This window comes from Manis pentadactyla, chromosome 6 (assembly GCF_030020395.1).
Source record: "Manis pentadactyla isolate mManPen7 chromosome 6, mManPen7.hap1, whole genome shotgun sequence".
Taxonomy (NCBI): domain Eukaryota; kingdom Metazoa; phylum Chordata; class Mammalia; order Pholidota; family Manidae; genus Manis; species Manis pentadactyla.
The window spans coordinates 57625024-57642171 of NC_080024.1; the positions used below are offsets into that span (position 1 = coordinate 57625024).

The 17148-nt window shown below is 42.3% G+C and overlaps 1 protein-coding gene across 50 annotated transcripts in view; it reads left to right on the forward strand.

Moving 5' to 3' along the window:
- Positions 1-17148, forward strand: part of TTN (titin) — a 263454-nt gene that overhangs the window by 213941 nt on the left and 32365 nt on the right. For all 50 annotated transcript variants that reach the window (XM_057503886.1, XM_057503834.1, XM_057503857.1 and 47 more), the window contains one exon: positions 2-17107. In XM_057503886.1, the coding sequence (XP_057359869.1) occupies positions 2-17107 (17106 nt within the window). The remainder of the gene's footprint in view (position 1; positions 17108-17148) is intronic.

A 17148-nucleotide genomic window follows, 5' to 3' on the forward strand; every position in this document is an offset into this window, starting at 1 on the left:
GATCCCCCAGGACCACCTTCAAATGCACGTGTCACTGATACTACCAAGAAATCTGCTTCTTTAGCATGGGGAAAGCCTCATTATGATGGTGGACTTGAAATTACTGGCTATATTGTAGAGCATCAAAAAGTAGGAGATGAAGCCTGGATAAAAGATACAACAGGAACTGCCCTCAGAATTACTCAGTTTGTTGTCCCTGATCTTCAGACTAAAGAAAAGTACAATTTTAGAATCAGAGCCGTCAACGATGTAGGTGTCGGGGAGCCAGCAGTGATTCCAGATGTTGAAATCGTAGAACAGGAAATGCCTCCTGATTTTGAACTAGATGCTGAGCTTCGAAGAACACTTGTTGTTAGAGCAGGACTCAGTATTAGAATATTTGTGCCAATTAAAGGTCGTCCTGCTCCTGAAGTGACATGGACCAAAGATGATATCAATCTTAAAAACCGAGCTAACATTGAAAACACAGAATCATTTACTCTTCTGATTATCCCAGAATGTAATCGATATGACACAGGTAAATTTGTGATGACCATTGAAAACCCAGCTGGGAAGAAAAGTGGCTTCGTTAATGTCAGAGTTTTGGATACACCAGGACCTGTCCTTAACCTGAGGCCTACTGACATCACAAAGGACAGTGTCACCTTGCACTGGGACCTCCCTCTGATAGATGGGGGCTCGCGTATAACAAACTATATTGTGGAGAAACGAGAAGCAACACGGAAATCCTACTCCACAGCCACCACTAAGTGCCATAAATGCACATATAAAGTTACCGGCTTGTCTGAAGGATGTGACTACTTCTTCAGAGTGATGGCAGAAAATGAATATGGAATTGGTGAGCCAGCAGAAACAACAGAACCTGTAAAAGCCTCTGAAGCACCATCACCACCAGACAGTCTTAACATTATGGACATAACTAGGAGCACAGTCAGCCTGGCATGGCCTAAACCAAAACACGATGGTGGCAGTAAGATCACTGGTTATGTGATTGAAGCCCAAAGAAAAGGCTCTGACCAGTGGACCCACATCACAACTGTGAAGGGGCTGGAATGTGTAGTGAAGAATTTAACTGAAGGGGAAGAATACACCTTCCAAGTAATGGCAGTGAACAGTGCAGGGAGAAGTGCCCCAAGAGAAAGCAGACCTGTCATTGTCAAGGAGCAGACGATGCTTCCAGAATTGGATCTCCGTGGCATTTATCAGAAATTAGTAATTGCCAAAGCTGGTGACAACATCAAAGTTGAAATTCCAGTGCTTGGTCGACCAAAGCCAACAGTTACATGGAAAAAAGGAGACCAAATTCTTAAGCAGACACAGAGAGTTAATTTTGAAAATACAGCAACTTCAACCATCATAAATATCAATGAGTGCATAAGAAGTGATAGTGGGCCCTATCCATTAACAGCAAGGAACATTGTAGGAGAGGTTGGTGATGTCATCACCATTCAAGTCCATGATATCCCAGGACCACCTACTGGACCAATCAAATTTGATGAGGTTTCATCTGATTTTGCAACCTTCTCTTGGGATCCCCCCGAAAATGATGGAGGTGTACCAATAAGCAACTATGTTGTAGAAATGCGACAGACTGACAGCACCACGTGGGTGGAGTTAGCGACCACCGTCATACGCACCACCTATAAAGCCACTCGCCTTATTACCGGATTGGAGTATCAGTTCCGGGTAAAAGCTCAAAACAGATATGGAGTCGGACCAGGCATCACCTCAGCACCTGTGGTTGCCAACTATCCATTTAAAGTTCCTGGGCCTCCTGGTACCCCTCAGGTAACTGCAGTTACCAAGGACTCGATGACCATTAGCTGGCACGAGCCTCTTTCTGATGGTGGAAGTCCCATTTTGGGATATCACATTGAAAGAAAAGAACGAAATAGCATTCTCTGGCAAACTGTGAGCAAAGCATTAGTACCAGGCAACATTTTCAAATCAAGTGGACTTACAGATGGTATTGCTTATGAATTCCGAGTGATTGCAGAAAACATGGCAGGCAAGAGCAAGCCGAGCAAGCCATCTGAACCTGTGCTTGCTCTGGATCCCATTGACCCACCTGGGAAACCAGTTCCTCTAAATATTACTAGACACACAGTGACACTTAAATGGGCTAAGCCTGAATACACTGGAGGCTTCAAAATTACTAGTTACATAGTTGAAAAGAGAGACTTTCCTAATGGACGATGGCTGAAGGCCAACTTCAGCAACATTTTGGAGAACGAATTTACGGTCAGCGGCCTAACAGAAGATGCTGCATATGAATTCCGTGTGATTGCCAAAAATGCTGCTGGAGCTGTTAGTCCACCATCTGAGCCATCAGATGCTATCACATGCAGGGATGACATTGAAGCACCAAGGATAATGGTGGATGTTAAATTTAAAGACACAATTATATTAAAAGCAGGTGAAACATTCAAGCTGGAAGCTGATGTTTCAGGCCGCCCACCTCCAACAATGGAATGGACAAAAGATGGAAAAGAGCTTGAAGGCACAGGAAAATTAGAAATAAAAATTGCAGATTTCTCTACTAATCTGATAAACAAGGATTCATCAAGAAAGGATAGTGGTGCATATGTCCTTACAGCAACTAATCCTGGTGGTTTTGCTAAACATATTTTCAATGTCAAAGTTCTTGATAGACCAGGCCCACCTGAAGGACCATTAGCTATATCTGAGGTGACATCAGAAAAATGTGTATTGTCCTGGTTGCCTCCACTGGATGATGGAGGTGCCAAAATTGATCATTATGTAGTTCAGAAACGTGAAACCAGCAGATTGGCATGGACAAATGTAGCCTCAGAAGTCCAAGTAACAAAACTAAAGGTCACTAAACTTTTGAAAGGTAATGAATATATATTCCGTGTGATGGCTGTAAATAAATATGGAGTTGGAGAGCCACTGGAATCAGAACCTGTGCTTGCAGTAGATCCTTATGGACCCCCTGATCCACCGAAAAATCCCGAAGTTACAGCTATTACTAAGGATTCAATGGTTGTCTGCTGGGGACATCCCGAATCTGATGGTGGGAGTGAAATCATTAACTATATTGTGGAACGGCGTGATAAAGCCGGGCAACGCTGGGTGAAGTGCAACAAAAGAACACTTACTGATTTAAGATATAAAGTGTCTGGACTGACAGAAGGACATGAATATGAGTTCAGGATTATGGCTGAAAATGCTGCTGGAATTAGTGCACCAAGTTCCACCAGTCCATTTTATAAAGCTTGTGATGCTGTCTTTAAACCTGGCCCACCAGGTAACCCACGTGTTCTAGATACAAGCAGATCATCCATTTCAATTGCTTGGAATAAACCTATCTATGACGGTGGTTCAGAAATCACTGGTTATATGGTTGAGATTGCCCTGCCAGAGGAAGATGAATGGCAGATTGTCACTCCACCAGCTGGACTCAAGGCAACTTCTTACACCATCACCAATCTCATAGAGAATCAAGAGTATAAAATCCGCATCTATGCCATGAATTCTGAAGGGATTGGGGAACCTGCACTTGTTCCTGGAACTCCAAAAGCTGAAGAAAGGATGCTGCCTCCAGAGATTGAACTGGATGCAGACCTGCGCAAAGTTGTTACTATAAGAGCTTGTTGTACCCTGAGACTTTTTGTTCCAATCAAAGGAAGGCCTGCACCAGAGGTGAAGTGGACTCGGGAACATGGAGAATCTTTAGATAAAGCTAGCATTGAATCCACAAGCTCTTACACCCTGCTTATTGTTGGAAATGTAAACAGATTTGACAGTGGCAAGTACATACTGACCGTAGAAAACAGCTCAGGCAGCAAGTCTGCATTCGTCATTGTTCGAGTACTGGATACACCAGGCCCTCCACAGCATCTGAAGGTAAAGGAGGTCACTAAGACATCCGTCACACTGACATGGGAGCCTCCTCTCCTTGATGGAGGCTCGAAGATAAAGAACTATATTGTTGAAAAGCGGGAATCAACAAGAAAAGCATATTCAACTGTTGCAACAAATTGTCACAAGACTTCCTGGAAGGTAGACCAGCTTCAAGAAGGCTGTAGTTACTATTTCAGGGTTCTTGCTGAAAATGAGTATGGCATTGGGCTGCCTGCTGAAACTGCAGAATCTGTGAAAGCATCAGAACGACCTCTTCCTCCAGGAAAAATAACTTTGGTGGATGTCACAAGAAATAGCGTGTCACTTACTTGGGAGAAGCCAGAGCATGATGGAGGTAGCCGAATTCTAGGCTACATTGTTGAGATGCAAAGCAAAGGCAGTGACAAGTGGGCCACGTGTGCCACAGTCAAAGTCACCGAAGCCACGATAACTGGATTAATTCAGGGTGAAGAATACTCCTTCCGTGTTTCAGCTCAGAATGAAAAGGGCATCAGTGATCCTAGACAACTGAGTGTGCCAGTAATTGCCAAAGATCTTGTCATTCCACCAGCCTTCAAACTCCTGTTCAACACTTTCACTGTTCTGGCAGGTGAAGACCTAAAAGTTGATGTCCCATTCATTGGACGTCCTACGCCAACTGTAACCTGGCATAAAGATGATGTACCACTGAAGCAGACAACTAGAGTTAATGCAGAGAGCACAGAAAATAACTCACTACTGACAATAAAGGAAGCCTGCCGAGAAGATGTTGGAAACTACGTAGTTAAACTGACTAACTCTGCTGGTGAAGCTACTGAAATCCTTAATATTATTGTTCTTGACAAACCAGGGCCTCCAACTGGACCAGTTAAAATGGATGAAGTGACCGCTGATTGTATTACTCTTTCCTGGGGCCCACCTAAGTATGATGGTGGGAGTTCTATCAATAATTACATTGTAGAAAAACGGGACACTTCCACAACTACCTGGCAAATTGTATCAGCTACTGTTGCAAGGACTATAGTAAAGGCTTGCAGATTAAAGACTGGATGTGAATATCAGTTTAGGATAGCAGCTGAAAACAGATATGGAAAAAGTACATACCTTAATTCAGAACCTGTTGTAGCCCAGTATCCATTCAAAGTTCCTGGTCCTCCTGGCACACCATTTGTAACACTCACCTCCAAGGATAGCATGGAAGTACAGTGGAATGAGCCAGTCAGCGATGGAGGTAGCAAAGTCATTGGATATCATCTAGAACGCAAGGAAAGAAATGGTATCCTCTGGGTGAAGCTGAATAAAACACCTATTCCTCAAACCAAATTTAAGACAACTGGCCTTGACGAAGGCATTGAATATGAATTTAGAGTCTCTGCAGAGAATATCGTGGGCATCGGCAAGCCAAGTAAAGTGTCAGAATGCTATGTAGCTCGTGACCCATGTGATCCACCAGGGAGGCCTGAGGCCATCATTGTCACACGGAATTCTGTAACTCTTCAGTGGAAGAAACCCACTTATGATGGTGGAAGCAAGATCACTGGTTATATCGTTGAAAAGAAGGAATTGCCTGAAGGCCGTTGGATGAAAGCCAGTTTCACAAATGTCATTGACACTCAGTTTGAAGTAACTGGCCTAGTTGAAGATCATAGATATGAGTTCCGGGTTATAGCTCGAAATGCTGCAGGAGTGTTTAGTGAGCCTTCAGAAAGCACAGGAGCAATAACAGCAAGAGATGAAGTAGATCCACCAAGAATATCTATGGATCCAAAATACAAAGACACAATTGTGGTTCATGCTGGTGAGTCATTCAAAATTGATGCAGATGTTTACGGCAAACCAATACCAACCATCCAGTGGTTAAAAGGTGATCGGGAGCTTTCAAATACAGTCCGATTAGAAATAAAGAGCACTGACTTTGCCACCAGTCTCAGTTTAAAGGAAGCGGTACGCATCGACAGTGGAAATTACATACTGAAGGCCAAAAACGTTGCAGGAGAGAGATCAGTTACTATAAATGTCAAAGTTCTTGATAGACCAGGGCCACCTGAAGGACCTGTTGTTATATCAGGAGTTACAGCAGAAAAATGCACACTAGCTTGGAGACCCCCACTACAGGATGGTGGAAGTGATATCATAAATTACATTGTGGAAAGGAGAGAAACCAGCCGCTTAGTTTGGACTGTGGTTGATGCCAATGTGCAAACTCTCAGCTGCAAGGTTACTAAGCTTCTCGAAGGCAATGAATATGTTTTCCGTATAATGGCTGTAAACAAATATGGTGTTGGTGAACCCCTTGAATCTGAGCCAGTAATTGCCAAGAATCCATTTGTAGTGCCAGATGCACCAAAGGCTCCAGAAATCACAACAGTAACCAAGGATTCAATGATTGTTGTATGGGAAAGACCAGCATCTGATGGTGGCAGTGAAATTCTTGGATATGTTCTTGAAAAACGGGATAAAGACGGCATTAGATGGACAAGATGCCACAAACGTCTCATTGGGGAATTACGCTTGAGAGTAACTGGACTCATAGAAAATCACAATTATGAATTCAGGGTCTCAGCTGAGAATGCTGCTGGACTTAGTGAACCAAGTCCACCTTCTGCTTACCAAAAGGCTTGTGATCCTATTTATAAACCAGGACCTCCAAACAATCCCAAAGTCATAGATATTACCAGATCATCTGTCTTCCTTTCTTGGAGCAAACCAATATATGATGGTGGCTGTGAAATCCAAGGATACATTGTTGAAAAATGTGATGTCAGTGTTGGTGAATGGACCATGTGCACTCCACCAACTGGAATCAATAAAACAAATATAGAAGTAGAGAAGCTGTTGGAAAGGCATGAATACAACTTCCGTATATGTGCTATTAATAAAGCTGGAGTTGGAGAACATGCTGATGTCCCTGGCCCTGTTCTAGTTGAAGAAAAATTGGAAGCACCAGACATTGATCTTGACCTAGAACTAAGGAAAATTATAAATATAAGGGCAGGTGGCTCCTTAAGGCTATTTTTTCCTATTAAAGGTCGCCCTACACCAGAAGTTAAGTGGGGAAAGATGGATGGTGAAATTCGAGATGCAGCTATAATTGATGTCACTAGCAGTTTCACCTCTCTTGTCCTTGACAATGTCAACCGATATGATAGTGGAAAATATACTCTCACGTTAGAAAACAGCAGTGGAACAAAGTCTGCCTTTGTTAGTGTGAGAGTCCTGGACACACCAAGTCCACCTGTTAACCTGAAAGTCACAGAAATCACTAAAGATTCAGTATCAATTACATGGGAACCACCTTTGTTGGATGGGGGATCCAAAATCAAAAATTATATTGTTGAGAAACGTGAAGCCACAAGAAAATCATATGCCGCAGTTGTAACAAATTGCCATAAGAATTCTTGGAAAATTGATCAACTCCAAGAAGGTTGCAGTTATTACTTTAGAGTCACAGCTGAAAATGAGTATGGCATTGGCCTTCCTGCCCACACTGCTGATCCAATTAAGGTTGCAGAAGTCCCACAACCTCCAGGAAAAATAACTGTGGATGACGTCACCAGAAACAGTGTCTCCTTGAGTTGGACAAAACCTGAACATGATGGTGGCAGTAAAATCATTCAGTATATTGTGGAAATGCAAGCTAAACACAGTGAGAAATGGTCAGAGTGTGCTCGAGTCAAGTCCCTTGAAGCAGTAATTACCAACCTAACTCAGGGAGAAGAATATCTTTTTAGAGTTGTTGCTGTAAATGAAAAGGGGAGAAGTGATCCTAGGTCCCTTGCAGTTCCAGTGGTTGCCAAAGATCTGGTCATTGAGCCAGATGTAAGACCTGCATTTAATATTTATAGTGTACAGGTTGGCCAAGATTTGAAAATAGAAGTGCCAGTTTCTGGACGTCCTAAACCAACCATTAGTTGGACTAAAGATGGTCTTGCACTGAAGCAGACTACAAGAATCAATGTTACTGATTTGCTTGACCTCACCATACTCAGCATTAAAGAAACTCATAAGGATGATGGTGGACTTTATGGAATCACAGTTGCTAATGTTGTTGGTCAAAAAACAGCATCCATTGAAATTGTAACTCTAGATAAACCTGATCCTCCAAAAGGACCTGTTAAATTTGATGAAGTCAGTGCAGAAAGTATCACATTATCTTGGAACCCTCCATTATATACAGGGGGCTGCCAGATCACCAACTACATTGTTCAAAAGCGAGATACAACCACCACAGTATGGGACGTTGTTTCTGCTACTGTTGCTAGAACTACACTCAAAGTGACCAAACTGAAAACTGGGACAGAATACCAATTCAGAATATTCGCTGAAAATAGATATGGGCAGAGCTTTGCCCTGGAGTCTGATCCAATTATAGCTCAATATCCCTACAAAGAACCAGGTCCTCCAGGCACACCATTCGTCACAGCCATAGCCAAAGACTCCATGGTCGTACAGTGGCATGAACCAATCAATAATGGTGGAAGCTCAGTCATAGGTTACCACCTTGAGAAAAAGGAAAGAAACAGTATTTTGTGGACAAAAGTCAACAAAACTATTATTCATGACACCCAGTTTAAAGCAGTTAATCTTGAAGAAGGCATTGAATATGAATTCAGAGTTTATGCTGAAAATATTGTTGGTGTAGGCAAAGCAAGCAAGAATTCTGAATGCTATGTAGCCAGAGATCCCTGTGATCCACCAGGAACCCCAGAAGCAATAATGGTTAAAAGAAATGAAATTACTTTACAATGGACCAAACCTGCATATGATGGCGGAAGTATGATTACAGGTTACATTGTAGAGAAACGTGATTTGCCTGAAGGTCGTTGGATGAAAGCCAGCTTCACAAATGTCATTGAAACTCAATTTACTGTGTCAGGTCTTACTGAAGATCAAAGATACGAATTCAGAGTCATTGCAAAGAACGCAGCTGGCACAATAAGTAAACCATCTGACAGTACTGGACCAATAACTGCCAAGGATGAGGTTGAACTTCCAAGAATTTCCATGGATCCAAAATTCAGAGACACAATTGTGGTAAATGCCGGAGAAACATTCAGGCTTGAGGCTGATGTCCATGGAAAGCCCTTACCTACCATTGAGTGGTTAAGAGGAGATAAGGAAATTGAAGAATCTGCTAGGTATGAAATAAAGAACACAGATTTCAAGGCTTTACTTATTGTAAAGGATGCCATTAGAATTGATGGTGGACAGTATATTTTAAGAGCTTCCAACGTTGCAGGTTCTAAGTCATTCCCAGTAAATGTGAAAGTACTAGATAGACCAGGACCTCCAGAAGGGCCAGTCCAGGTTACAGGAGTCACTTCTGAAAAATGCACTTTGACATGGTCTCCACCACTTCAAGACGGTGGCAGTGACATTTCTCACTACATTGTTGAAAAAAGAGAAACGAGTCGACTTGCCTGGACTGTTGTTGCTTCAGAAGTTGTGACCAATTCTCTGAAAGTTACCAAACTCTTAGAAGGAAATGAATATGTTTTCCGTATAATGGCTGTCAATAAATATGGTGTTGGAGAGCCTTTGGAATCCACACCAGTACTAATGAAAAATCCATTTGTGCTTCCTGGACCACCGAAAAACTTGGAGGTCACAAACATTGCCAAGGACTCCATGACTGTCTGTTGGAACCGTCCAGATAGTGATGGTGGAAGTGAGATTATTGGTTACATCGTAGAGAAAAGGGACAGAAGTGGCATTAGGTGGATAAAATGTAATAAACGCCGCATTACAGATTTGCGTCTAAGAGTAACAGGATTAACCGAAGACCATGAGTATGAATTCAGAGTCTCTGCAGAAAATGCTGCTGGAGTTGGAGAACCAAGTCCAGCTACAGTTTATTATAAGGCTTGTGATCCTGTGTTCAAACCTGGCCCACCCACCAATGCACATATTGTAGACACCACTAAAAATTCAATTACACTTGCCTGGGGTAAACCCATCTATGATGGTGGCAGTGAGATCCTGGGATATGTAGTAGAAATCTGTAAAGCAGATGAAGAAGAATGGCAAATAGTTACTCCACAGACTGGCCTGAGAGTCACTCGATTTGAAATTTCAAAACTCACTGAACACCAAGAGTATAAAATACGAGTGTGTGCCCTCAATAAGGTTGGTTTGGGTGAGGCCACATCAGTTCCTGGTACTGTGAAACCAGAAGATAAACTTGAAGCACCTGAACTTGACCTTGACTCTGAATTAAGGAAAGGAATCGTTGTAAGAGCTGGTGGATCTGCCAGAATTCACATTCCATTCAAAGGTCGTCCAACACCTGAGATCACTTGGTCTCGAGAGGAAGGTGAATTCACAGATAAGGTCCAAATTGAAAAGGGAGTTAACTACACCCAACTATCAATAGATAACTGTGACAGAAATGATGCTGGAAAATATATTCTCAAGCTGGAAAATAGCAGTGGATCTAAATCTGCTTTTGTAACTGTGAAAGTTCTGGACACACCAGGACCACCACAGAATTTGACAGTCAAAGAAGTGAAAAAAGATTCTGCCCTTCTGGTATGGGAACCACCCATTATTGATGGGGGTGCAAAGGTCAAGAATTATGTTATTGACAAACGTGAGTCAACCAGAAAAGCATATGCTAATGTGAGTAATAAATGCAGCAAAACAAGCTTTAAAGTTGAGAATCTTACAGAAGGAGCCATTTATTACTTTAGAGTTATGGCTGAAAATGAATTTGGAGTTGGTATTCCCGTGGAAACTGTTGATGCTGTGAAAGCTGCTGAACCGCCTTCCCCACCGGGAAAGGTTACACTCACTGATGTGTCCCAGACTAGTGCGTCACTCATGTGGGAGAAACCTGAGCATGATGGTGGAAGCAGAGTCTTGGGGTATGTTGTTGAAATGCAGCCCAAAGGAACTGAAAAATGGAGTGTTGTGGCTGAATGCAAAGTCTGTAGTGCGGTTGTTACTGGTCTGAGTTCTGGACAAGAATATCAGTTCCGTGTCAAGGCTTTCAACGAGAAAGGAAAAAGCGATCCAAGGGTGCTTGGTGTTCCTGTCATAGCCAAGGACTTGACTATACAGCCGAGTTTTAAGTTACCATTTAACACATACAGTGTCCAAGCTGGAGAAGATCTTAAAATTGAAATTCCAGTTATTGGTCGACCAAGACCCAACATTTCGTGGGTCAAAGATGGTGAGCCTCTTAAACAGACAACAAGAGTAAATGTTGAGGAAACAGCTACTTCAACTATTTTGCACATTAAAGAAAGTAACAAAGATGACTTTGGAAAATACACTGTAACAGCAACAAATAGCGCAGGTACAGCAACAGAAAATCTCAGCATTATTGTTTTGGAAAAGCCTGGACCACCAGTTGGACCAGTTCTGTTTGATGAAGTTAGTGCAGACTTTGTGGTCATATCTTGGGAACCTCCAGCCTATACCGGTGGGTGCCAAATAAGCAACTACATTGTAGAGAAGAGAGACACAACTACCACCACTTGGCAGATGGTATCAGCAACAGTTGCAAGAACAACAATTAAAATAACCAAACTGAAAACAGGCACTGAGTACCAGTTTAGGATTTTTGCAGAAAATAGGTATGGAAAAAGTGCTCCTCTGGATTCTAAACCAGTTATTGTACAATATCCATTTAAAGAGCCTGGACCACCTGGAACTCCTTTTGTGACATCAGCCTCAAAAGATCAAATGCTTGTGCAATGGCATGAGCCAGTTAATGATGGAGGTAGCAAAGTTATTGGCTACCATCTTGAACAGAAAGAAAAGAACAGCATTTTATGGATCAAGTTAAATAAGACTCCCATTCAAGACACCAAATTCAAAACAACTGGGCTTGATGAAGGCCTGGAGTATGAATTCAGAGTTTCTGCTGAAAACATTGTTGGCATTGGCAAGCCTAGTAAAGTGTCAGAATGCTTTGTTGCACGTGATCCATGTGACCCACCTGGTCGCCCTGAAGCCATCGTTATTACAAGAAACAGTGTCACACTAAAATGGAAGAAACCTGCCTATGATGGTGGTAGCAAAATAACAGGTTATATTGTAGAAAAGAAAGATCTACCTGATGGTCGTTGGATGAAAGCCAGCTTTACCAATGTATTAGAAACTGAATTTACAGTGAGTGGACTTGTAGAAGACCAACGATATGAATTTAGAGTAATTGCCAGAAATGCAGCTGGCAATTTTAGCGAACCATCTGAAAGCACTGGTGCCATTACTGCAAGAGATGAAATTGATATGCCAAATGCCTCACTGGATCCAAAATATAAAGATGTCATCATTGTTCATGCAGGAGAGACTTTTGTCCTTGAAGCTGATATCCGCGGCAAACCTATACCTGACATTATTTGGTCAAAAGATGGAAAAGAACTTGAAGAAACAGCTGCTAGGATGGAAATTAAGTCTACGATTCAGAAAACAACCCTTGTTGTAAAAGACTGTATACGTACAGATGGAGGACAATATATACTGAAACTTAGCAATGTTGGTGGTACAAAGTCTATACCAATTACTGTAAAGGTACTTGACAGGCCAGGGCCTCCTGAAGGACCTCTGAAGGTTTCTGGGGTTACTGCTGAAAAATGTTACCTGGCATGGAACCCACCTTTACAAGATGGTGGTGCTAATATTTCACACTACATCATTGAAAAGAGAGAGACAAGCAGACTCTCCTGGACTCAGGTTTCAACTGAGGTACAGGCCCTTAACTACAAAGTCACTAAACTTCTTCCTGGTAATGAGTACATTTTCCGTGTCATGGCTGTGAATAAATATGGAACTGGAGAGCCCTTGGAATCTGAACCTGTTGTAGCCTGTAATCCTTATAAGCCACCAGGTCCTCCTTCGGCACCAGAAGCCTCAGCAATCACCAAAGACTCTATGATAGTAGCATGGGCACGCCCAGCGGATGATGGAGGTGCTGAAATTGAGGGCTATATTCTTGAAAAACGAGACAAGGAAGGCATTAGATGGACCAAGTGCAACAAGAAAACACTAACAGATCTCCGATTCAGAGTAACTGGCCTCACTGAAGGTCATTCATATGAATTCAGAGTTGCTGCTGAAAATGCAGCTGGTGTGGGTGAACCTAGTGAGCCATCTGTTTTCTATCGTGCGTGTGATGCTTTATATCCACCAGGCCCACCAAGCAATCCAAAAGTGACAGACACTTCCAGATCTTCTGTGTCTCTGGCATGGAGTAAGCCAATTTATGATGGTGGTGCACCTGTTAAGGGCTATGTTGTTGAGGTCAAAGAAACCACTGCTGATGAATGGACAACTTGCACTCCACCAACAGGATTACAAGGAAAGCAGTTCACAGTGACCAAGCTTAAAGAAAACACTGAATATAACTTCCGTATTTGTGCCATCAATTCTGAAGGGGTAGGTGAACCTGCAACTATACCTGGTTCAGTTGTTGCTAAAGAGAGACTAGAGCCGCCAGAAATAGAACTTGATGCCGACCTCAGGAAAGTGGTTGTGCTGCGCGCCAGCACTACTTTGCGCTTATTTGTCACCATCAAAGGCCGACCAGAACCTGAGGCTAAATGGGAAAAAGCAGAAGGCATTCTCACTGAAAGAGCCCAGATTGAGGTGACCAGCTCATATACAATGTTGGTAATTGATAACGTTACCAGGTTTGACAGTGGTCGGTATAATCTGACACTAGAAAACAACAGTGGCTCCAAAACAGCTTTTGTTAATGTCAGAGTTCTTGACTCACCAAGTGCCCCCGTGAATTTGACTGTAAGAGAAGTGAAGAAAGACTCAGTGACATTATCTTGGGAACCACCACTTATTGATGGTGGAGCTAAGATTACAAACTACATTGTTGAAAAACGAGAAACGACAAGAAAAGCATATGCTACTGTTACAAACAATTGCACTAAGAACACTTTTAAAATTGAAAATCTACAAGAAGGATGTTCTTACTATTTCCGAGTCTTGGCTTCAAATGAATATGGGATTGGTTTGCCAGCTGAAACAACTGAACCCGTTAAAGTTTCTGAACCGCCCCTCCCACCTGGAAGAGTAACTCTTGTTGACGTGACCCGAAACACAGCTACAATTAAGTGGGAGAAACCAGAAAGTGATGGTGGCAGCAAAATTACTGGTTATGTAGTTGAAATGCAGACTAAAGGGAGTGAAAAGTGGAGCACTTGTACACAAGTTAAGACTCTAGAAGCAACTATATCTGGCCTAACTCCAGGAGAAGAGTATGTCTTCAGGGTAGCTGCAGTTAACGAAAAAGGAAGAAGTGATCCAAGACAACTTGGAGTGCCAGTAATTGCAAGGGATATTGAAATAAAGCCTTCAGTTGAACTTCCTTTCAACACTTACAATGTAAAAGCTAGAGACCAACTTAAGATTGATGTTCCATTTAAAGGAAGACCTCAAGCTACAGTGAGCTGGAAAAAAGATGGTCAGACTCTTAAAGAGACTACTAGAGTCAATGTTTCTTCATCAAAGACTGTAACATCACTATCTATTAAGGAAGCTTCAAGAGAAGATAGTGGAACTTATGAATTATGTGTTTCAAACTGTGCTGGATCCATAACAGTTCCTATTACTGTAATTGTCCTTGACAGACCAGGACCTCCAGGACCCATACATATTGATGAGGTTAGTTGTGACAATATAACCATTTCTTGGAATCCTCCAGAATATGATGGTGGCTGCCAAATTAGCAATTACATCGTTGAAAAGAGAGAAACCACTTCAACAACATGGCATGTAGTTTCACAAGCAGTTGCAAGAACATCCATTAAAATAGTTCGTTTGACAACAGGAAGTGAGTATCAGTTCCGTGTCTGTGCAGAAAACCGCTACGGAAAGAGCTCCTACAGTGAATCTTCATCTGTTGTTGCAGAGTATCCATTCAACCCCCCAGGTCCTCCTGGCACTCCTAGAGTTGTGCATGCCACAAAATCTACCATGATTGTAAGCTGGCAAGTACCAGTTAATGATGGAGGAAGTCGAGTAATTGGCTATCACCTTGAGTATAAAGAAAGAAGCAGCATTCTTTGGTCAAAAGCAAACAAAATCCTCATCGCTGATACTCAAATGAAAGTCTCCGGCCTTGATGAAGGACTGATGTATGAGTATCGCGTATATGCTGAGAATATTGCTGGAACTGGTAAATGCAGTAAATCTTGTGAACCAGTCCCTGCAAGAGATCCTTGTGACCCTCCAGGACAACCTGAAGTCACAAATATCACAAGAAAATCAGTGTCACTTAAATGGTCTAAACCACATTATGATGGTGGAGCTAAGATCACAGGATATATTATTGAACGTAGAGAACTACCAGATGGCCGGTGGCTGAAGTGCAATTTTACAAATATACAAGAAACATACTTTGAAGTAACTGAACTTACTGAAGATCAGCGTTATGAATTCCGGGTTTTTGCAAAGAATGCTGCTGACTCAGTTAGTGAACCATCTGAATCCACTGGCCCTATAACAGTTAAAGATGATGTTGAAGCTCCAAGAATTATGATGGATGTCAAGTTCCGAGGTGTTATTGTTGTCAAAGCCGGAGAGGTCCTTAAGATAAATGCAGACGTTGCAGGGCGACCTCTGCCAGTAATTTCCTGGGCCAAAGATGGTATAGAAATTGAAGAAAGAGCACGAACAGAAATTGTCTCAACAGACTATGATACTTTGTTAACAGTGAAAGACTGTGTCAGACGAGACACTGGTCAGTATGTACTAACACTGAAGAATGTTGCAGGAACTCGGTCTATGGCAATCAATTGCAAGGTACTTGATAAGCCCGGCCCACCAGCAGGACCACTTGAAATAAATGGCCTCACTTCTGAGAAATGCTCTCTTTCCTGGGGACCACCCCAAGAAGATGGTGGTGCAGACATTGACTATTACATTGTAGAAAAACGTGAAACAAGCCACCTTGCATGGACAATATGTGAAGGAGAGTTAAGGACAACCTCCTGCAAAGTAACCAAGTTACTCAAAGGCAATGAATACATCTTTAGAGTAACAGGTGTTAATAAATATGGTGTCGGGGAGCCCCTAGAGAGTGTGGCTGTAAAGGCACTAGATCCATTTACAGTTCCAAGTCCACCCACATCTTTGGAAATCACATCTGTGACCAAAGAGTTCATGACCCTTTGCTGGTCAAGACCTGAGAATGATGGAGGCAGTGAAATCTCTGGATATATAATTGAAAGGCGAGAGAAAAACAGCCTACGATGGGTGCGTGTAAATAAAAAACCAGTTTATGATCTGAGAGTAAAATCAACAGGACTTCGGGAAGGATGTGAATACGAGTATCGGGTTTATGCAGAAAATGCTGCTGGCCTAAGCCTTCCAAGTGAAACCTCTCCCTTAATTCGGGCAGAAGATCCAGTGTTCTTACCATCTCCTCCATCCAGACCCAAAATTGTAGACACAGGCAAGACAAATATAACTATTGGCTGGGTTAAGCCCTTGTTTGATGGTGGGTCCCCAGTAACTGGATACACTGTAGAATACAAAAAATCTGATGAAACTGACTGGGAAACTGCCATTCAGAACTTAAGAGGCACAGAATATACAATAAGTGGACTGACAACGGGAGCTGAATATGTTTTCAGAGTAAGATCTGTCAATAAAGTTGGTACTAGTGACCCTAGTGATAGCTCCGATCCCCAGATAGCAAAGGAAAGAGAAGAAGAACCTGTATTTGATCTTGATAGCGAAATGAAGAAAACCTTGATTGTCAAGGCTGGTGCCTCATTTACCATGACTGTGCCTTTCCGAGGAAGACCAGTACCCAGTGTCTTGTGGACTAAGCCAGACACTGACCTGCACACTAGAGCTTACATTGATTCCACAGACTCTCGTACCTCACTCACTGTTGAAAATGCCAACAGACATGATTCTGGAAAATACACATTAACAATTCAGAATATTTTGAATGCTGCTTCACTGACCTTAGTTGTCAAAGTTTTAGATTCTCCAGGTCCTCCAGCCAATGTTACTGTACACGATATAACCAAAGAGTCTGCAGTGTTATCCTGGGATGTTCCTGAAAACGATGGTGGAGCACCAGTGAAGAATTACCATATAGAAAAACGTGAGGCCAGTAAGAAAGCATGGGTCTCTGTGACCAACAACTGCAACCGCCTCTCCTACAAAGTTGCCAACCTACAAGAAGGAGCAATTTACTACTTTAGAGTCTCTGGAGAAAATGAATTTGGTGTTGGTGTACCAGCTGAAACAAAGGAAGGAGTAAAAATAACAGGTATGTTTTGAGCACAAAGAGCATCCACATGTCCATACTAA